This window comes from Phalacrocorax aristotelis, chromosome 2 (assembly GCF_949628215.1).
Source record: "Phalacrocorax aristotelis chromosome 2, bGulAri2.1, whole genome shotgun sequence".
Taxonomy (NCBI): domain Eukaryota; kingdom Metazoa; phylum Chordata; class Aves; order Suliformes; family Phalacrocoracidae; genus Phalacrocorax; species Phalacrocorax aristotelis.
In genome coordinates, this window is record NC_134277.1 from 114,149,169 (window position 1) to 114,173,127 (window position 23,959).

The 23,959-nt window shown below is 40.8% G+C and overlaps 1 protein-coding gene across 1 annotated transcript in view; it reads left to right on the forward strand.

Annotated features, from left to right (window-relative positions):
- Positions 1-23,959, forward strand: part of DLGAP1 (DLG associated protein 1) — a 435,074-nt gene that overhangs the window by 333,716 nt on the left and 77,399 nt on the right. The window contains exon 7 of the mRNA XM_075084759.1: positions 959-1,199. Within this exon, the coding sequence (XP_074940860.1) occupies positions 959-1,199 (241 nt within the window). The remainder of the gene's footprint in view (positions 1-958; positions 1,200-23,959) is intronic.

The window sequence follows — 23,959 nt, forward strand, 5'->3', positions numbered from 1 at the left end:
CCTTGGTAAGATTCATCCTGGAGAAGACTTTCTAATGTTTTTTTCCACCACTCTAACACAGTCTTATCTTCTTTTGCAATCTTGGCCTTTTGTAGGCTTGATAACTAACAAAATCCTGAAGTGATGGTTTCCATGTGCATATTTCCTACAGAGATAATTATTGAGCTTTAATGCCAAGCTCAGGGCTCTATTCTCAGTTTAAAACATGAATATCTATTATTAATTAAGACGAGGTAAGTGGTTTCCAGGTTTGTAAGACCTGCAGCAAGGCCACATGCTCTTGAATGTTCTGTAACGTGCATGAGTGCAAGTCTTTGTCACCACCTAGTGTCCGCTCCACAAAGGGTCCAAGTCTTCCCTTGCATCTCTCTTAGCCAGAGGAGTCAGCCCAGAGATGTAGTTATACAGACGTGCTTCCCCTGCAACAAAGCTGGTTCTTCTATCAGCTTCCCCTTCCCAAATATTTGTTACCACTTCTACCCTCGAGCATCCCAAGCCCTCAGGTTTATCACTGTGATTGCCTGTGGGTTGCACTGATTATGTACCAGGGTTAAGCTGACCTTTTTTTTCTCAACACCCAAAGAAAGAGTGAATTTTGTTTTTCCATGTAATGGTCATAATGGCCAGAGGTTCAGCCTCTGCTGTGGGCTCAGGCTGAGATAAACCAGATGTTTCTATAAGGGTTCCCAGCTTCCCACCAGTCTCGGCAGGAACCAAGAGCCTTATCTCTGCTAAATCTCTGCATAAAGCCTCTGTATCCCCTTTCTGAACATTTCTTTTCCCCTTGACAATCATTGCTTTTTAAAATGCATCGCATTTATGTGCCATTCACATTGTCTTCATGTATGAAGAGATCTTCTAACAGATGTTGGACATTGTGCCACTGTAGCTTGTGAGTGTTTGTACCAGGTAGGCTGGTGTATGGGATGTACTGAACCTGCCTGGTCTTTGCCTACAGGTGAGTGAGGTGGAGGTGAACGGTCAGTTTGAATCCGTCTGTGAGTCTGTGTTCAGTGAACTCGAGTCTCAGGCAGTGGAGGCGCTGGATCTGCCCATGCCGGGCTGCTTCCGCATGAGGAGCCACAGCTACGTCAGAGCCATTGAGAAGGGCTGCTCCCAGGATGACGAGTGCATATCGCTGCGGTCCTCATCTCCCCCACGTACAACCACCACAGTGAGGACCATCCAGAGCAGTACTGGTGAGTAACAAAAAGGGAAATCCAGAGGGGTGGCAGAAAGGGAAGGTACCTTTCTGTGCAGCTCCATCAGATCAATGATGAGCTCTTCTCTGCCAGACACCAAGTCCATAAGAGAGTCTGTGTTTCACCAAGAAGCTGGACAGACTAATCAGCCTATAACTACACAATGATCAAGGCTGATACAGTTGTGATGCCTCCTACATCCAACCTAATTTATTCTGGGCTAAAAGAACATAGAAGGGAAGTCAAGGTCAGGTCCTCTCTTGCTCTTCTCCCCAAAAGAGCAATCACAATTTGGCAAGGCTGAACAAGAAGGCTCTGGGTTATCAGCTTTGCTGGCTCTTACCAGTAGAGGAGGGTCCCTCTACGGAGTTTTTTCTACAACGATAAGGAAATCTTTGTCTTCTCCAAAAGCCACAAGTTATTGGATGTGTGGTTTAATGGCTCGGAGAGACTGCTACAGCTCTCTAAGCCATATCTCAGAGGTGGGAATGAAGAAGAGAAGAAGTGGTCTGCAGGTCAAAACATGCATATTTACATCCTGCTGTTATTCCTTCTGCAGTTCAAGCTATTCGAGCCTTGCAACAGAGAAAGGTTTTGGTCTAAATGTGAACCTTTCTTCTAATGTTTGAGGTTGCTTCTCTTTTGGAAGTAACCATGATGAATTCAACGTTCTGTCACCATAATTAGTGCTTAAGGGGAAGAAAAAGCAAGTCTGAAACCAAAATCCAAATCTGCCTTTCTCATTCAGGAAGGCAAGAGGCAGGAACCATTACATGTGTGTGCTCTTCCCTGTGGGAGGATGAGAGAGGCCCTCTGTCTTTTGACTTCTCTGCAGACATTCAACTTCTTTACACAAGCTTCATTTACTATTCATGTAGTATTCATATTCATGACTAATATTGACTACAAGTATTTCACTGTACCTACTATCTCTTTTCCCAGGTCTTTAATTTCTGTTTTCTGTACTTTAAAGTTTTGCCTTATTGTGTGTTATCTCACAGGTGCAGTTGTTTATACCTTGTAAGTTCCTTATCTCTCACTCCAGTCTTTTTTAAAGCTGCTTGTCAATTGGTTTATGTCATCAAAGGACACTTTCAATCCTTTTACTGAAAATGTTCAGCTTAATACATGATTTTTCAAAAAGTAACAAGTTCAAGTACTGATGGAAATACACCACAAACATCAAAGCATTTTTAACAAATGCTGCAGAGCACTTCTCATCTAAATCACTAATCCTTAAGCAATAATATTCACGTGACAACATTTCTGCTATAAAAGTAGTTCTTGCGTGCATGCAGAGTTTGCACCACACCACAAAGACAGGATTTACATAAGGTATGTGTTACTTCATTGTACAGTATTAGCTTGTGTCGAATGTATTCTGGGGCAAAAGCTGACGGATAGGAGTTCTCAGGGATTTTTCAGTGTGCATTTGCCTTTATTAGGTCACCTTGAGTATCACCGAGTGGTTCTTCAGTTCTTTGAGAATGGCTTTGTTAACACTTTTCCTTTATAAAAATAACTGTACTCATTAATCCAGAAGAGAATAACTATTTTTAATTATCTTTATATAAGAGGTGGTTCCTGTCACTTAGAAAAATGGTGCCTGAGTTTGGGGGTGACGGTATGTAAGTGGAGAAGGTTGACTGTATGTATCGGCCAAAAACACTGGAAAACCCGAAAGAGGAAAATTGTTGTTGTAAACTCTCTATTGTTTATGCTCATTTTTTGTAGTGCAACCACAAACAGAGGCCTGGTCTCTTCTCTGGGTAGCTGGCTTTATTAAAAAATCATATGAACAAAGCTGTGTTATTGAAAAGTGTAATCCAGTGGGTCTCTCTTGGGTTACTGCTTCTGTAGTCAGCCCTTAAAATGCAGAGTGGAATGATTTGCAGCCTTCTCTTTAGACATCTATAGAAGTATTTAAAAACTGCTCTAGGTATCCATTTTCTGCTGTGGGAGTTTTACTGAGTTATCTTTCTCATTTTTTATTTCTTGGGCTCCCAGGGGCCCATCCTTGGCACTGGTAGCATTTCAGACAACTTCTCTCTTTTACTACCTGACTTACATACCACTATCCATTTAATAGGGATTAGAGCTGAATTAATTCCATCCAAAAGCGTCTATATTGACTACCTTGCTGTTGCCTGTGGCTGATCCACAGAAGAGAAATGACATGACAGGTATCATTGATGGTTTCTATTAATAGCTGCTTCAATAAAACAGGAAATGGCACAACAGCTAGGTAGGTGTGAAGAAAGGAGAACAGTACCTCAGACTTCTCTCCTCTGAGGTGGTTTCAAATGTTTTTGTAGGAGACATAAGGGAGTTATGATCTAAATTACAGATTTAACATCCCCAAATATAAGCTGTCCTCCTGCCCCAAAAACACTTCTGCCTGTTCAACCAAGCAAGGTTCCTTTCATCAACATTAGCAGTTCCCTCAGGGACCTGGCTTTTCATTCACTAATGCACAAAGCTGTGATCATACACTGATACTGGGAATTTCTTTGACTGCTGGAAGCCCAGGAAAATACCAACTTGATGATGATGGAAAAGACAAGAAAGCTGCCTATCTGCTCGATTCAAAATTATTCCTCCAGAGCAATGACCCACAGCTTTCCAGGGCATCTGGATAGAAATATCAAGCAAGCACTGTGGACAAAAATCACACTTACCTCTGCTTGTTAGCCTGTGCTACAGTGATTGCAGCCTCAGGTTTTAATTTCCTTTTGCCACATAATGTTGGAGGTTTAGTTCTGAAATTAGGAATACTTCTCTACTGGCATAGCTGTTCAGTTCCTGAGGATGTGCTCAATCTAACTATAATTCCAGTGTTAATGTGCTAGCTGTGGCACAGAGCTCAGCTACGGGTGACTGCCCAGCTGGTGGCCTCTGCAGCCTGCGCTGGTCTTAGTGCCATCACTGCAATGCTGCGGGGTGACTGCATCTGGTTGAAACCAAGCCCAGTGTGAAAATGAGGCTCTAGGCACAACCTGTTGTCATCAACAGGATGAAGTGTTATACTGTGAGTGGGGGGGAAAAAATCCTAACCTCACCAAAGTGAAGTTTCTGCATGTGTCTGGGAAGCGAGTACTTTGTTCGTGAGGCAGTCTTGTATGTGAAATGAATTTTTATCCTTGTTTTTAAATGAAGGATTTTGAAATGAAGAAGAGAAAATACGATCTTACCACTTTATATGGAAATAGAGACATTTGGGAAGTAAGTGCCACATCACTTAATCATGCCTTGAAAGCTAAGCAGTTGAAAAGGTCCATTCACCCTCACATTTTCTCGCTCAGCATCGGTCAGACCCGTGGAGGCAGCTGCCCTCTGCACCAGCCTGGGAGCGGGGCTGTGCAGGCTGGGAGCTACAGCAGCTCTGAAGTGCTGGCATATGTTATACATCATAGCCTGCACTAAAAATTACCACCCATGTCATTTGGTCTTTTCAGAGGAATTTAATGAGGTGTGAGTTATTATATAATTTGATCCCAGGTTATTTGCAGATGCAATCATTGTAGCTGAAACTCTTCAGCCAACAGATTCAGTCACTATACAGGTAGCCTTTTAACAATTTAAAGTCTGTAAATCATTTCAAGGTGCCTAAAGTATATAGGAATTAAGAAGCAAAGAAATTCTAAAGCAATCTAAAGAACATCTTTCACCCACATTTCTTGTGTCTGTCTTTCTGAACCATGCCTGTGCAACCATGCATGTTCCTTTGCTGCAAACAAATCACAGAATCATAGAATGGTTTAGGGTAGAAGGGACCCTTAGAGGTCATCTAGGCCAACCCCCCTGCAGTGAGCAGGGACATCTTCAACTAGATCAGGTTGCTCAGAGCCCCGTCCAGCCTGACCTTGAATGTTTCCAGGGATGGGGTACCTACCACCTCTCTGGGCAACCTGTTCTGGAATTTCACCACCCTCATTGTAAAAATTTCTTCCTTTTATCTAGTCTGAATCTACCCTCTTTTAGTTTAAAACCATTACCCCTTGTCCTGTCACAACAGGCCTTGCTAAAGAGGCTGCTCCCATCTTTCCTATAGTACCCCTTTAAGTACTGAAAGGCTGCAATAAGATCTCCCTGCAGCCTTCTCCAGGCTGAACAACCCCAACTCTCTCAGCCTTTCTTCCTAGGAGAGGTGCTCCATCCCTCTGATCATCTTTGTGGCCCTCCTCTGGACCCAATGCAACAGGTCCATGTCTTTCCTGTGCTGAAGGTGTCAGGGCTGGACGCAGCACTCCAGGTCGGGTCTCACCAGAGCAGAGCAGAGGGGCAGAATCACCTCCCTCGACCTGCAGGCCACGCTGCTTTTGACGCAGCCCAGGATATGATTGGCTTTCTGGGCTGCAAGTGCACATTGTTGGCTTATGTCCAGCTTTTCGTCCACCAGTACCAAGTCCTTCTCAGCAGGGCTGCTCTCAATACCTTCATCCCCCAGCCTGTATTGATATCGGGGGTTGCCCCAACCCAGGTGCAGGACCTTGCACTTGGCCTTGTTGAGCCTCATGAGGTTCTCACAGGCCCACCTCTCCAGCTTGTCCAGGTCTCTCTGGATGACATCCCGTCCTTCTGGAGTGTCAACTGCAGGGCTCAGCTTGGTGTCATCTGCAACATTGTGAGGGCTCAGGCATTAGCACATGTGGATACAAATATATAACTGAGACTGGATATGATTAATTTGAAAATGATGCCTCTGTAACGGAGCTGGAGCAGTAACATCAGCAAAAACTGCACTAGGCTGCAGTAAGTATTTTCTCAATATCTAACCTCTGTACAGTCAGGTTAACAGGAATATCAAAGTTATCTGCAGCGGTGCCATCTGGTGATTCTCAGTAACATTACACTTCTGCTTAAAAGCAAAACAAACAAAAATCCCGAGAAAATCATGCTGTGTAGCCAGCAGGATAGAGAAGGACTGAGAGTTATCACAGTATATGCTGATTATGGTGCTTCAGCTGGGCAAGCTGGTTTCCTTCTGTTCGTTGGAACATCTCACCAAGAGGGGTCAGGTATTTTGAGGAAAATCTCTAAGGGACTGCCTAGCCAATAATAAAAAATAAATATGCAAACAATTTTTAAAATAGACTTGTGCCAGGCAGAATTGAAAAATAAACTCAAATCCTGTGGAGAAGGAAGCTATAACTGACTGTACGCCAGCTGTGCCCAAGCTCTTTTGGACTTCTCAGAGCTGTCCTTTCAGAGACTGTTCTGTCCAAAAAAGGAACAAGGAATTATGATTTCAAATTTAATTTCCCATTGAAGTCAGGATTGGTGGATCTGTACCAAAATTAAGATATTTCTGCAGAAGGTCTGAAGAAATATAACTAAGTTAAGGCATTCATGCAGATGTTGAACCTTAAGATAGATTTGAAGAGTATAGAAAACTGTTTGACAAAGAATTTACATGGTTCATTTCCTCTGTTTCCTTGAGTAATCCTGAAATGCAGTCTGCCTTTGGATCTGCTATCAAATTGCTGAAACCAGCACTTAAAAATGTTTTCCTTTACTAATGAGGAGCTGACCTTGGAGAACACTGTTTCCAATTTCAGAGGCATCTGACTGTAGCTGGAGCAAGTTTCGTCTTGTCTGTCCCAGAAGTCAGCTTTATGAATGTTAAGCTCCACATCACACCAAAAAAAAACCCCATGTTTATGAAGCCGGTGGAAGTTTTTAATGAGAGCATCTCAGAACAGAGTTCTTGCTGGGACATTCCTAACTGACATAAAGCATGATGCAAGGCACTCATGGAAATTGCTCTGATAATAAGTGCCTGAGAAGGAGCAGGACTGAGCCGTGAGAAAGTGTCAGCCATGGAAAGGCTACCCAGACATTTGGCAGGTTAACCAGACGGTTTACATGTGATGCAGTTTTATGCCAATTAAGAACAGGACTTGAAATGTGTTTGATATATCCCATTTTACCTTTTGGATGTAAAGTCTGTATTCCTGAAGACACATAGAACTTTGTGGCCTGAAAGACAGGGATTACTGGAATAAGTATTACACAGGCCCCTTCTTTTAAGAATACTTGGTAGTTACAGCTGGTTGGCAATTTAAGTGATGTCAGGTAGTCGAATGTATTACATCAATTTTTTTTGTCATCCTTCCTGGTTCTGCCTCTTTTCTCTGTGTGATTATGAATATTGAATTTAAACTGTTTTGTCCTGTCTGAGACACTGCCCAGATGCAGAGAGAGACAACCTGTGGCATTCACCTTGGAGCTTGGTGATTTTGCTTTCCTTATGACAAATCCACTTTCCCTCAGGCAAGTGCTCCATCCTTGCAATTTCAAGTAAGGCTTGAGGCAACTTGCTGAGCATAAGGGCACAGCGAAAGCTCAGAGCTTCCTGCAGAGAAAGGGTGAGAGAAGGACTTTGTTTTGTAGGGTATGGACTGTTTATTTTTTCCCCCTCTGAAAGAGGAGTTAAAAGTGGTCTCCAAAGTTATAAATATGTTTCAAATCCAGGAAGTCAAAGACTTGTAATACCCTTTGGCATTCAATCTTTGCTTACTATTCTTACTTTTCATTTCCTTGATATGCTTCTAAACTTTTGGGCTAAGGCTCTTAGTGAGATAAAAATATGAGAAAGACCTTAATAATTCAAAACTCTGATCTTAAAATGTCTTGAAGGAGTGTGTTGTCTTACTTTGTGAACATTTCCAGAAGCGCAGAACAGCTCTGCTGGTTTATTCAGATAGCGCTTCTGTGGTTTTCTCCAGTTGTCCAAACGACTTGGACATCTCCAAGGCTGAAAATGGGTACATCACACTTCAGCCCCACTAACTCCAGCAATGTCCATGTGTCTCTCATGTTGGGGAGTGCCACACTGGGCACAGATTTGAGATGTGGTCTCACCAGCACTACATCTCCCTCAAACTGCCAGCTGTGCTTTGGCAAAGACTATCTGCCATGCAGTCAGTTGTCCTCAGCGCAAGGGTATGCTGCTGTCTGCTGCTTAGACTGATGCTCTGCAGGACCCCATGGGTCTTTTCTGGTGCTGCGAATAGGACGGCCATCAGACCTGTAGATTTGACAGAATCAAATGAAACAGGAAAAAGTATGATTTTTCAAGAGAAGGAGAACTTTAACAGAAATCTATATTGTTCTATGAAAACTTTTAAGGAGATTTTTCATCTAGCGGCAGCACAAATAGAGGATGCAGTAAGTTGTTACATAAAATGTAATGTTTCATTATTTGTTAGTCTCTTCCTAATTTCTTTACAGAGATGAAAAATTGTATGGAAGCCCTTTGCATGCGTCTGTATGGAACGTGCCTCAATATATTCTGCCATTAATTCATTTCCTTCGATTCTACTGCACACACTAAAATGGTAATCATTTCAGGTGATCAGATTTATATAGTTCTCCCTAAAAGAGTACAGACTGTGTTTGGATTTGAGCTATGATTTTGCTTCAGACTACCTATGTGTGATATCAAATGAACCACTACCTGGAGATTGTTGTAGGAGTGTCCAGAGCCCCAGTTAGATGGAGAACACCTGGTGTACTGATGCAGTGAGACAACTCAGGTCCCACAGTTGTGCACACCACTCCTGCTGCTGTGCATGTACTTTGTATAACTACCCGTCATGGAGCGTGCCGCCATGCTTGTCTTAGTATATTAAAGCACCTGCATGTCCAACGCCTAGCTGAGACAAAATACCACTTGACTTACTGTAACAAATGTACAGGAAGGTATTACAAGCAAAATAGTAATTTGGAGGTTGTTCTGTTGACTGAACACTGCACACCTCAAGTCTCACTAGCTGAGAATTAACTGTTTTCTAAGCCTATGAACAAACATGAAACCTCAGTGATTTTGCCACAGCCCAAAAGTGGTGGCTAAATCAACTGCCTCTTCTGCTCATTGCTGCAAGGCAAGTTTACCCTGTCCCATCAAGCTTGGGCTGGCTGGCAGGTCTACCTCAAGTAGAAGTGAGGTTTAGCTCAGGTCTAGTGTCCTAACGGTGAGTGCTAACAGTGAGCAGGGCAAGGCTGACGTGACTTCAACAGCCCTCACTCCGTAGCCTTGTGTATCTGCTTATTTGGCAACAATGTTTTCTGACTTGCAAGCTGGAGTAAGAACCAACCTCCTTCGAAATATGCCTCGAATTACATTGCAAGGAAGCAGGTTTCCTGTAGCAGTGCTGGCTTAACCACAAAGTAATGGGTAGAATGTGCAGCAGAATATATAATAAACCCAAAGTCCATTTCCACTTGTATATTGTGGGAGGACAGTATAACCCTCTGCTGGTTTTGACTGGGGTAGAATTAAATCTTTCCATAGTAGCTTGTATGGGGCTATGTTTTGGATTTGTGCTGAAAACAGTGTTGACAATAGAAGGATGGTTTCGTTACTGCTGAGCAGGGCTTACACAGAGTCAAGGCCTTTTCTGCCCCTCACCCCACCAGTGAGTGGGCTGTGGGTGTACAAGGAGCTGGGAGGGGGCACAGCTGGGACAGCTGACCCCTACCGACCAGAGGGATATCCCACACCATATGGCATCTTGCTCAGTATATACAGCTGGGGGAAGAAAGAGGAAAGGGGGAACATTCGGAGTGAGGACGTTTGTCTTCCCAAGTAACTGTTTCGCTTGACGGAGCCCTGCTTTCCTGGAGGCGGCTGAACACCTGCCTGCACATGGGAAGGAGTGAATGAATTCCTTGCTTTGCTTTGCTTCTGCACACAGCTTTTGCTTTACCTATTAAACTGTCTTTATCTCAGCCCACGAGTTTCTTCACTTTTACTCTTCTGTTTCTCCCTCCCATCCCACCAGGAGGGAGTGAGCAAGCGACTGTGTGGTGCTGGGTTGCTGACTGCGGTTAAACTACGACAGGCCTTTATCCAAAATGTTGTTCTAGGGACCGGTCATTGCTCTAAAACAACAGAACTCTGAGCATTAAGGATATATTGTCCCTTAGCTGAGATGCTGCTAACAAATGAAGGGCAAATAATTCAATTTTCAGGTTATGGAGAAATACAACAAAGACCTGAATCTTTTCTTTTTTCTGGCTTATTTCCAATGCAATGTTTTTGTGATGGCTGTGACAGAAATGAGCTGAATCAGTAAGCTGGAGGCATGCCCCAATTTATATAATGCAATCACATTTTCAGTAATAATTCCCGGCGTTTTCCTAAAATAGAATAATGTGGTCACTTTTTACTACAGTTGTCTTTTGGGAAGCAAGACTTAAGCCTTTTTCCTGAAGGGTCTATGCTTAATTAATACATCCAGTGTGTAAAAATAACTCAGGTTATTTTTTAATGTTTTAAAGCATTATTTTTAATGGTCAAAAACATATTAATGTTACTCTTTTTAGGGTGTGCTACTGTCCAGTCTTCAGCAATGTGTTGCCACCCACCTGCAGTAAGTTCCATGTTATTCCCTTAAGACAAACCTGAATATTTTGGTTGTCCTCAGATATAATAATTACAAAGATCTCTTGAGCCATAGCATATTCCGAGAAGTTACAGACAAGATATTTGGTGATGATGGGCTTTTTAAAGTGACTGAGTGATTTTGGATTTTCAAAATTTGTAATAAGTGGGTTTAATGAGTACAACTCTGCAGGGCCTCTCTTGTACTACAGCAATTTGTTTGGAGCTGTTATATTTCATCATGTCAGTAATTCCCATTTCAGAGCTCAGATATGATGCATTAGGTACTGGATCCAGTAAATAATTACACATTTTCATGCTTCCTAAATATGTGTTTATGCAACAGTCTAACAGTAATTGGCTCTTTGAAGCTATGGTGGACTATGGGGTGCGTATATTATTAACCACTTTTTGAAACAGAGACTGCCTTTTTTCTCTAGTAATACCACAAATAAACCCAAAGGAAATGTGGCAGCAAAGAAATCTGTACATTAAAAAAAATTAGAGAAGCTCTGAAGTATACACAGAGATGCAATTTACTTTTTATTTCTTGCCATTACACTGATCTTACTGCCCTGCTTCTTACAATGCTCAATAACAAAGCACAATGCAACTTAAATATGGGGATCTGGAAAACGCCTAATGTTATTTTGCAAAGGAGGGCGGTCTAGCTGCCATCACAGTCTGATAGTGTCTTTTATCAAAGGCACACTGTAGGCAGATGCTGGTAATCTGCTCTAATGCCACAACCTTTGTCTGGCCTCTCAAGGGGGAAATGGATGTGTTGGTCTTTGGAAATTGTTTTCCCTTACTGAATTTGGCTTTGGTCAGATGGGAGAGCGCTAAATTGCATTCCACTTAAAATGCAGTAAGCCATCTGAGCAGGACAATTCCTGGTTGCTCTGATCGAGGATTGAGCTAAGCTATCAGAAAAAAACACAGTAAATAAATCATAGAACCCTCTGCTGTGACAGATCTCTTGCTTGTTCTGTTGAGAAAGATACCTACTTTTTGTCTCTGCACAGTCAAAACGATGGTGCTTGATAAGCATTCTTTTTGCAGTAATGATTTTTCAAATTAATTCTGTCTTTAGCTAAAGTAAAATGTAGTTCTGTGTCCCTCTGGGAAGGTTTAGATAGAGTCAGAACATTGTAATGGTATAACAAAATAAATGCTGCCAGACTCTTTGTTTAAACAAAGCAGGCTCTGTTTTTAAATTCCTTGCTCTCAGTTTCTTTTCACTCTCTTCTCCTGAACTTTGCTAAGAGTCAAATGAAATAATGTACATCTGTGGCAGAAAAAAGCCAGGGTCTTAGTAGACCAAAAATAAACAAGCTATGAATAAAACCCAACCTATCCATGAACTATTAGCCCCAATCTGTCTGCCTCAGGAAGTCCTAAGAAAATCTGCCGCTTTCTATTTTGCATGAAGGGCAATTTACACCCAAGTGATGGAATTAGCTGTCGCCTGGTGCCACGGCCTTACACTGTCTTATCTCACACAGTTCCCTGAACTCTTATGAGGCATTTTAGCATTAGCCTCTTTAAAAAAAAAAGGGGGGGGGGAGGAAGCAGAGGAAGAAAGTATTCAGAGAGGTGGTGGTGGTGTGAGGGGAAGTATTGTGCCTGTGTTGGAAGCTCTGATAGCGTGGTTTTGCAAGGCTGCATGCTCTGATCTAGGTGAAGTCATTTATCGTCTTGTTACATACCTCCAAGGGAGCTGGTTCTGGCCTTATACGTATCACTTTATGCCACCTATTTCTCTTTGGGATGTTGCTATGGGGAAGTTAGGTCACATTAAAAGGCGACAGCTGAAAAGCTGTATCACGTTTGCCCAAAAGTGTAGACTGTCGTTTCCTGTAAATAGGTGATTGTGTTTAACCTCACATCAGCTACCTGTGGGGCAGTCCTTCTCGACACCAACTGCAGCCTGAAGCACATCAACAGCTATTCTGGCAGCTATTATGGCATTGCATGATTCCACAGATTACACACAGCATTATGAATGAGAGAACATCCTGATTTACCTTCCCAGTCATCCCCCTTTCTGGGCTTCAAATATCTGCTACAGTCCTGAGACCCTCTTCATGTTTCTGTCAATGCTTACTGAGAATGTAAATATATATCTTCCTTATGGAGAGCATGTACAACTAAGTTAGTTGAGAAGATTTGCACTGAGTACAAAGACTGGTCTTATGTCCTGTGAGTTTGGATGGGATGTTGAGTAATAGCTGTAGGGTGAAGGAGTACTGAGCCTGAAAGCATGTGGGTGGGGTTTTTGTTATTTAATAAAATATAATAGCCCACCCTACAGGTGACATGCACCAATGGACAAAATATGTATCTGCAAATAAGTAGGAAGTAAAGCAATTTTCACTCTCAATATTATACTTCTTTCCTAGTTCAGCATAGCTCCTTTCATTGAAGAGTAAAGAGTTTGATGGTTAAGAAGAAAAGGTGAGAAGAAGTGACAAAACAGGAGGGAAAAGGACAAGGAAGAAACTGATTTTGAGTAGCAAAGTGGATCCAGAATGGTTTCATAAAATGGAAATGTGTCCTGCACTTCAAGGATCATTCATTTCAACAAAATGTAGAATCAGTAACACCTTTCCCTACGTGAACAGTTGGTGGTGAGAAGTAAATGCATAGAGCTTTTAACCTGAGTTTTTCCCAATTGCTTTGGCTGCTCTTTATTCCTTCATCACATATGACTTGGTCTGTAGACTAGATAGAGATGGTGTGCTATCTAGCATGTTTTATTGATGCTGATTGAACCCCCAGTGTAGCCAGGTTTTGACACTTATTTTAGAACATGTATTCTGGTTAGGAGTCCCCAGTTCCCCTGCAGGCAGGAGATATAGAAGGATATGAGATGGTCATCAAATTAATGGCGTCCAGGTCTCTTTATTGTGTTCAAAAGGCTGGCAAAACTAGTGAATGGAAAATAATGAACATGACAGATGGGAGTAGGCACTGGATAGAAAGCTTAAATAGCTGTGGGAATTTGTGGGACTACAGCAGCTGTGTTGGAATTTCATCAAGTGAAGGGTAACTCTTTTCCCCATGTGTTTTGCAGATACATTTTTTAATATTTTAAGTACAATATTGCAGATCAGAGCAGTCTGTTAAGCTGCAAAAGTGAGACAGATTTTTCTTTTCCTGCAAACTTTGCTAATTGAGGGTCTAATTGTAAAAGGTGCTGAGTGTCCTCAGCTGCCAGCATCATAGAATCAGCTCATAATTTCCATATGCCTGGTGTCATAGAAACATCTGGCTCCTCTATTTCACTGCAGGTGCCTTTACAACTGGAAGAGTCTGGGTCAGGAGCATGAATCCGTTGGAATCCAGTTTATGATATTTTTTAGAAGATACATACATAAGTGTTTCTATTCCTTTTTCTGTCTAAAGCTTAAATCATGCAACCAGATCCTAGGGAATAATATAGAAATGGTTTGCAACATAATTTGTGGGCAATCTTTTGAAACACTGCTGCTTTTTCCCGTTATGATGCTACAAAAGATGAGATCCTGGGAAATGTCAGTGAGGTAAATATTTACATTTTCCCTATGCTGTAGTAGCAGACAAATTTGCAGCACAAGAAAAACTGATTTTTACCCAATGTCAAGATTGTTTCTGTCATATTCATAGATGGAAGATACAGAAGGGGCGGCTGTATCTTTCTTTTCACCCCCACAATAAGCAAGGAGATCATGCTTAGCAGAATGAGATGGAGCAACCCCAGGTGCCTTGCACCTGTTGTCCATAACATCATATTGTGAATTGACCACTGCCACCATATTTCATATGCATGAGCTAAACGATGATAAAGAAACGACAACCCGTTGCAAAACTAACGTGTCTCCATTAAAGTGATTATTTCTGTTTACACTGCAACCACGTGCACTTCCCGCAAACCATCTGTGATTTCTCCTTAACACTTTAAGTTTGGTACATGCATGTCCTTTGTGTCACTTTTGAAGAACTGGCAAAAAAGAAATTAAATTTGTCAGCTACTGCTGATGAGGAGAGGAAGCCTTACTCCATCTGCACCTGGCTGCCTCTCCAGCATGTGTGGAGAGGAGTCAGGGACTCTTTTAGGGTGGCATTCTTGCCCAAGCCTATGCAGAAGCACATGGAAGAAGGTCTTTTTATTCCAAACCAGAACCTGTGTAATTGCAAAATGTTGCCACTTACTGCCACTACTCTCCAAAAATAGTGTGGTTATCGAACAACAGCACTGTATTAACTTGGAACATGTGACATTAATCATGGGTGAAGGATTATGCATACCTGCCTGGTCAAGGCTTTCTGTTTCAAAACCACTTTTTTTTTTCACTTTCAATGTGATATTCACTTCTTTGGGACTCAAGGCATTGCCAGGTTCTGATACTGAAGTACACTGGCTGCATTGGCATCATCTGCCATCATCTTTTCATCCAATTTTTTCTCCTGAAAAATGTGTTATTGTTATTGGAGCATGACATTATGTTTCTTAGGAGAGAGGAAGAAGTCCAAGATATTATTAATTCAAGCTGTCAGCAATACCTAGCTCATTCATATTGTTATTAAAAACATTTCACTTGCAAAATAAAACTGGTGCATGTTTCTTTTTTGATAAAGTAGCAGAAAAAAAGTGGGTATCCTTCTACTGGGGCAGTTTGCAGAAATTTTGCAAATCCAAATTAACATACATCTTCCTCAAGATGCAGCAAGACACCAAGTCATAGCTTTTGATCAAATTGAAGGAAAGTGTTGCACTTCTCAAATATGCTTAAGTGAAAAGAAGCTCACATTGCAAAAGTGGTAATGTCATTAAATAATTTTGTAGAACGAGGCCTGCAAATGCTTCATGTGCTGCCAATGCACAAGTCATCTGCCAGTCAGCTTTCCACTATTCACTTCAGCTGCTTTGCTGATTCTTATCAGTTTGTCTGCTTAAAATGTGTTTTTGTAAAGAACTTTGAATTTCATGCACTTTGAATAATCTTTTCTCTCACTGCAGATTTCCAATTCTATTTCTATTGAATCCATATTTTAATACTTGGCTGACGTTGAAGGCAACTGGCATGTCTTCTCCTAGACTTGTATTTACGCTGTAATTTCTCTGGCTCAGTCCCTGATGACTCCCTGCAATAATCAAGCCCGAGCTGTTTGCCATCCTTGGCAGAAGTGGTTAGTTAATAAAGATTTGTTTGGGGACAAGTTGCAGCTAATGGAATAGCACATTTACTCAATAAAAACTGCTTCTTAGTAAACTATATCTGATGGCCTCGTGACACTCATGTCAGTCACCATTTTTCCTAGGCCATTTATTCTGATTTTTACAGATAATGGCTTTCCAACCATTCTATAATACTGCTTTGGAGAAAACCAATGATGTCTCCATACTTAGTTTTGTCACATAAGCTTATACCTATCATCTTTCCTTGCTTATGAAAAATGCAGATGCCTTTTAGTTTGTCAGCCAGCAATACCTCCAGCAAACAGTCAAACAACAGACTTTTTCTTGAACCAAAAATATGCGATTGACATTTTCACAAAAATTGAGGGAGTTCCATCCAGTGGTACATAACTATATATCCTGAGACAAACTCTAAAGACATGCTGGTAATCTGCCTCTGACTTAAAGATGCAAATTAGAATATCTAAAAATTATATGACATAAAAGTATTTGCCGTGTCTGGTCAGGGGGCATGTACAGAATAAATAAAGGCTTTTCTAGGGAAGAAATCCCAGTGTCCCAGATGCCTTTTGCCCATCAGTTATGGCATATAGACAGTTAGAGCTGTTGTTGTTACATGGTCTTTAACTAAACTTCCATCTCTACAGCCGCTACTTGAATACAGCTACTTTCTCTGGAATGATATCCATTAAAGTAATATTTTGTATCTGCTAAATGCGTTATTGTATCATAATGCTATTGGTCTTCAACCCTCCCTGCTGTGCACATACTTATTGATCACTGATGGCTGCAACAGTAATTTCCTCTCTATTTTGCCTATATGTTAAATTTCTGGTTTCTCCCAGTTGCACCCTTCTGGTTAGCATGAAGGGGAACACTGTGCATTCACAGTCAAATGTGCAGTTGGACAAACTGGGCAGCTCCAGCAGACAAGTGTCATTCCTGGCTGAAGACAGGGGATGGGTTACATGGGAGGCTGCAGGAAGCAAAGAGATGACAGTGACAGAAGCTCTGCCAACTTGAGAGATTTGCGATCTACTGGTAAATCAGGATTTCTTTTTCCTTCTTTTCCCTTTATGTTTTAATTAGTGATTTTTTTAGGGGTTAGAATTACAGTGAGGCCATTTCATCAGACTGGGTACGGGTGGCTTGTAGTAGTATTGCAGCTAAGATCACCCACCCAGCCATGAACTATAAAATCATGTCTGCAAGATCTATAATAAAAGAAATGGGGAGAATTAGCAGAGCAGGCTGCATTTAAGGAAGGAACATTGCTAATCTAGATACATACTAAACACAGTGGGTTTTTTTCTTACTCTTTTTAGCCGCATATAATTATCTTTCAGACAAGCTGTCCCTTTTCAAGGCTTCTTGCTTTTGTTTCCTTTTCCTTTGATTCTGTTTTATGTTGCTAATTTGAAAAATTATGTAACTGTTTCTGATTTTTGAAAAGGAGAAGCACTTATAAGTTTTCCACTCATATAGCGGTGCTCAAGGTTCCTCTGTTACCTAACTCAGCTGTTAGCCCTCGGACCAGCAATGCCAACCTGTCACAATTTCAGTGTTGCTATTTCACTGCACTCAGTAACATTAAGGGCAATCCCTCCTTCTCATTAGGCCTCATAGCCTATTCCCTGTTTGTGTTAATGAGTCATTTGTACCTTCTCAGAATTATTATTTCATCTTCTTAGTACTGTCTCCAATTGAATGAGGTAGTGATGAAAAAGCTGTATTCCAAGCCATTAGTTCCTTGCATAAGCAGAAGCTCTCAATCAGAGAAGTCTTGTTTTGTTAGTAAAAACACAATAATTTGATTCACAACAATGTGATTGCTTTTGCAACAAGTCAGAGTTCAGGTCATGCTAGCAACAAACCATTGCAAAGAGGTTGCCTTACAAGAATAGCATTTGAGATTTAGAGGCTTTTTGTGTTGCAACTTGCCAGGACTGAATGCACGTGTGAAATTCAATGATTTTACTTCTTGAAATTAAAACTTCTGTTGAACAGAAGCTATTGGGCTATTGGAGAAGTGCTGGTTAGGCAATCCTAGTCCGTCCTTCCACTGTCTAACCTTTAGGGAGAAAAATTACCAGGTTTATAGAACCTGATCAGCCATATCTCCTTTTTTCTTAGCAGGATCTTAATTTTGCACAGACTAGATCGCAAAAGCAGATTATGCAAGAGTGTTCCTTCTGGCCACTTGAGGAATTTACCAGAAGAATAATAGCTAATTCCTCATCCTGCATATAATTATGGCAAATTCTGCTGAGAGGATCAATTTTCTCCAGTCTCCGTTTTCCCTTTATCTAATCATATTCAGCAGGAAGCTTTGCCAGTAATCTGACTGGCTCAATTCCACTTCATGATTGTTCTTTTACAAAAATCTCTTTTTGAACAAGTTGTTACAAATACAGTACAATTACACTATATTGTGTTCTTTCAACTTATAGATTAAAAAATGTAAAATTTATGGGCAAAAGTGAGGCCTGTATTTCATTCAGATGCATGGACTTTGTGGCACAGGGTCAAGTTTTTTAATAACCGCACATGCGTGTGCTGATTTATCTCTTTTGATGCCTTCAGGGAGCCTTCATCTCATTAATGGGTCAGAATTGGCCATAGGAATTTACTCCAGCACAAGACACAAAACTGTTAACTAGGTTTAAACTAAATACAATTCCCTTTACAAAAATTGGGTTGATAATAACTGCAGTAGTATGAATTAAGCCTAGTTCCGATATCTGAAAAGTTACAAGCTTTTTTCTTTTTATGTATTCTAACTGAAATATTAAAAGTTCTTATTGAACACTGAAGGCAACACTGTTTCCATAGCCAAAGCGAATTTTGCCCTGAAATAAATAGATCCTAGATTATCCTCTTTGGATATCAGAAGTAAATCCATTATTTCATGTATTTTGTAGTTGAGCAGCTGAGGGTATCTGTGAAATCACAACGAAATCGTGCAGGTGTGCTTAGCACTACTTCCTTTATAGCCTGAGTGCTTGATGGGCTGTGATGTGTGACCGTGCCATGCTGTAGCTAGCAGCAGCCACGGCGCAGCTCTGAATTTCACAGATGCAGCAAGTGCTGAGGACAGGCAGTTCCAAGGCGTGAAGTTCATCTGGGTGCAAATTGCAGCACAGCACAAACCCCGTCAGCGTGCCTTTCGTCTTTCACTTTTCTGGGAATTGTGCAACTGCTATGCATCATTCCCTTCATTTGCAAAAATTAAAACCATTCTCACAACATTTAGGGAAACAGAAAGACATGCTTGGAAAGTAACAACCAGCAAGCACTGCTGAAAGCATAACAGAGGGCATTATCTGCTCCACTTCCTGCTTCCAATGAGACTGACATCTGATCCTTGAAACAAAGAATGTGAAATGATTTGGAAGGCTAATAAAATACTTTAACAGATGCCCTCCTTAAAATGTTCCTTTTCTATTTCAGAGGTTTGCAAATTTATTACTAAACTTATTTTTAAAAACACTGCTGTTGTGCCTCAGTTTTGTTAATTTTTAGTTTGTCAGCCTTATTCAATCTTGAAGGATTTTTTTCATGGATCATCTTGTTTACATTACTTGCATCAATCAATTCCATTGCTTCTACTCATAATTTAGGGTACAAATTGGTCCCAGACAGAAAGTTCCAGTCTGACTTCACATTCCCCTGAACCACCCATGCCTGTGGTTTTGACAAAAGATCAGTTCAAACTAAAAATTAAGAACTGCAAATCTGGGTCATAGCTTTCCTAAAGACCAATGAACAAAATGAGATGTGGCTCCTTCCTCCTCCGACATGATTGTTCTTCAGGAGCACCAGCAGCAAGCCCTACCAAGCGGTACTGCAGCTCTCCGGCCTGTCCCATTGACGCAGATGGAGATCACTTTCGCAAGACCTGAGAACAACTGCTTTTACTTATGCATATCATGTTGGAACAAAGGGGATCACATAAAGCAAATAGCTAATGATTTCTTCCAAAGATCTTCACTTGGATGCCTGGTTTCTTTAAAGTCATTTTGCAGCAAGCATTGCTTCCTAGTGAAGAGACCACAGCAGAATGCAAACACTTACTGTCTTCCACAGTCATCTTTAAAAAAGAAAGATAATGCAAAACATATTCAACAAGATGGTTTTCTTTCCAAAGCTAAAGATTTTCGCATGCTGAGGAAAAAAATCTCTCAAACACCACACCATGCCTATGTACTTTTTTTAACGTAAAAACACTGTGTTGAGATTTTCACCTGAAACCTTGGAAGGCAGATGTTCAAACCAAGGGCCGAGGTTTTGCCTAAGCAAACTCTCTGGGTGAACTGCAAGAGCAACATGTCAGGAAGACAGAGAAGTCACTCCATAGGATACGTCTAAACTGCTGATGACTCTGAGATGGACGAGGAGCCAGAATGGCACTGTGGTAAGCCTGGGGCTAAAAGGTAGGAGGGTGGTGACCGGCAAGGCAAGATGACTTGATATTTCGAGGTAGATCAGCCTCAGCCTGTTTCTCATAGTGAGCCCAAAAATTCCCAGAAAAGCTTTGGAACTCAAAAAGATAAATTTTTCCAGACTATAACCTGAAGAAGTTAGTTTTTAAAATACAGAAAACTCAAAGTGACTAAACAAGACATCATAAAAATTAAAAAAGACAGCATAGAAATGAAAAAGGCTATTAAACATTTTGAAGCTGTTGTCTTCTGAAGGCAAGTTTGTTTTTTTTTTTTAGAAAAACAAGGCATATACCAAACAAGACCAGGGAACTGCAATGATAAAAAGAATGGTCTCACAGTAAAACCCATGGAAAGCTGCCCTGGAGAGCTGGATTCTGACCCACTTCTGACACAAAGCTCCTATGTGATGTTAAACACGTCATTTCCTGCAGATGTCATAGAATCACGGAACGGTTTGAGTTGGAAAGGACCTTTAAAAATCATCTAGTCCAACCCCCCTGCCATGGACAGGGACACGCCTTGTTTCATAGGCCTCTGGCTGGAGATGCAGACTTGATTTGTGGAAGTTCTGAGAACTGAAGTCACAGGGAGCTCTCCTTTGCATGTAGGAGGTGTTGTACACCTAACATCTCAGACTGGGCACTAAAAATTGTAGGTAATATTATATTTTACTGTTCTGCTTCTCATTTCCCCACTTCTGAAATTGGTGTAATTAACCTCCCTTTTCCTCAGAAGGGTGCTTTTAAAATACAGGAATTTTTCTGAAAGAAAAGGTTAGCTACCAACAATATAGTAATTCTGTCTTTTGAGTGTAGTGTGAACTGTGTTTAGTAGATCTGTGATGGGACTGAACATTGAACAAGAAGGAAAATCCCATGAATGACAGAGTTGCTGATCAGATAAGCCCTGCTTTTCCTGTAGCCTTCTTTAGTAACCATTTTGTGATGAAATAGCCAAGGGGCTAAGTTAAGGCTTATAAGGGCTGTAATTTTTTTACATTTTGAGTACAGGGCATTTATTGTTCTTCACAGGATCCTCTAGGAAGACTTATGTATTATGTGCAGATATATGGCTATATTGATTATATAGAAAAATATGTAATACACATTTTATACCTAATCTGTCCTCTGGCTTCTCCCTAACTCAAATTTAAATTGTAGCTTATGCCCCTGTGTGTCCATCTTCCCCTGGGATCTCCAACACGCGGGTTTTGTAACCATTCATGTTCACACTGAGGGTTGCTGTTTTCACTCTAAGTAATTTCAAGTATCATATGGAGTTCTTTTGTAGGCAGAAGATGCAAATGGAGCTAAGCGCTGCTGGGGATCCTGTAGTACCTGGCTAGCTCTGGGAGAGGTCCCCACAGCTTTGAACACTTGCAGAATTCAGTGTCGGTATATGTAAAGCACTTCTACATGCTCTCTGTGCAGTATTTAAGGGTCTACAGGTCTGATTAATCATTGTAATAAGTTTACAAATACAAGAATGCTATTATTAAAAGTAAATTGGCAGAGACTGAAAAATGCTGGAACAAAGTCATCCTATAGGCTGTTATCATTTTGCCTTTGGGTTGTAAGAGTTATCGCACACAAATGCACTAGAACACACTGTAAACAAGGCTAAAAATCCAGTACTTCAGAAAAGATAAATGTAGCGATAATGTTTAAAAGGAAGACTTACACTACCCTGTTTCAAACATGTTTGCCATTTCAAAGAGTTTCCAGCTTTAGCCTTAATACACCCTCAGAATGTTTCCTCTTTAAATTTGGCTTTACCCCCAGAAATAATTTCCCTTCTTGAAAAGAAAAACAGCAGTGACAGCTCTTCTGCATGTTAAGACGTCACTGCTTAAAATCTGATCTCTCCTATCCCTGCAGGCTCAGAAACTGGAGCTTTATATCACTGCAGAGGGTTGATCTCCAGCTGCCTAATTGTTCTGTGCAGCTGCTTCTTTCAAATCCTGTAAGGACCTGATGTATCAAAGTTGAAATTACCAATTTCTGGCATGAAAAGCTCTCATAAGTTTTATACATGTATTTGGTTTTATGCTTTCAAAGCTTGAGCCATATAGAGTTGGGCACATAACAACTCTATAAGAAATCACTCTTTGAAAACTGAAACTCTAAAATATTTTTAGTCGTTCTCATAGTATGTCTTCATTCAGGAAAGATGCAGCTACAGAAGACTGGGGCCAGTGAAAACTTAAAACATCTGATATTAATTGTGTGCTTTTGGTAGTATAACGTAATACAATACAGTGTTGGCTACAAAATATGTTTCTTGCACAGCTGCCCATTGCATTCAGTTACTTGATTTCAATAATAACAAAAAATACTGTGTCCAAAGTAGTGTTTCATAACACAGTGTAAACAATATAATCTGATCTCAGCAGCACTAAGATGGTCAATTAAACAGAAAGTCAAGCAACCAGCCACCTGTTAAACCCCTTCACTGTCCCTCCATCGTTGAGAAAGCTCACCCTGTGTGCTCAGGATTGCCCAGGATCTTTTAGAGAAGGTGAAAGCCCAGAAGATCCCCCAGGGGGCTGCCAGGAGCATCCCAACCTGGCCCCACAGCAGGCGCCGCTAGAGCCAACCACCTGCCAACAACTGAGTCAGTGCTACTGTGTCTAGTATCTGACAAAGTTGTTGAGTTTTGACAGACCTGACAACACTAATCATGTGTTTGGTGTTAAAAGCTTGGGATTTGACATAATGATAGACCTGCATGTCTTAACTGAAGGGTTTAAAGCTACTTTGAAATGACAAAGCATGACATCTTCATGGATTTTATGACAGCCAAATGGTATCATACGTTCTTCCTTGTTTTTCTGTAGAAATTGAATATCTAGACCAACGCCTATCATTAAAATATATTTCTTCAGATAACTGTCATATTAACCATGAATGCACTTAATAAAGGATTCATTTTCTGCAGAAAACCAAAACATACTTATGGTAACATAGTGTTGTGCTTTTGATGTCATGTTGGTTCATTTTTAAATTATTCCAGATTTTAATCAGACAGGACAGAAGAGCGTAGTACCACACAAGTAACTGTGTCGGCATGCAAAATCTGTCAGTTTTACAGTCACATTTCAAATTGTGTCATTTTGGTCTCATCCTCGGGTTACATAGCATACAGGTGGATCCTCATATCTCCATAGCAAATAACAACGTGCAAAGGTAGACCTTTGCATTCACCTTGCCATAGGTTATCCATGTTGTATCCCTGATTCATTTAGTTGCCTCCGAAGTTTTTTTTAAAAGGTGTATAAGATGACTTTGAGTTTGCCTTTGAAAGAATAACTAAATCAGTTCCATGTCCTACAACCCAAACAAATGAATTGTACCGCAAATCTCATTGGAGCTTAAGCCTTCATATTGATTTAGAAATGCCTAGAAGTGTGAAGTGGGTTGGAATTGCTGCGTTTCAGCCACAAATGTAAATGTAGGATTTGGGTTTTGACCGTCATTTCTGAAAGGAAACCCACTAATGGCCACTAAATGACATTGTTTTGAATGATAAGCAGATGCTTGTTGGTGTAAAGGTTTGGTGAGATTAGGAGTAAAAAAGTTAAAGGGCCAAACTTTCCAAAGCGTTTCTCTCCCATGTGTATCAGTGGAGTGATTCCTGAAAATCCACCGTAGAGATGAGGTAACTAAGTGAACTCCATGATGTGAAAAAAGGAGTCAGAAGAGTAACTGCTATATAGCAACCCACTTTTCAAGGCAATATAGCT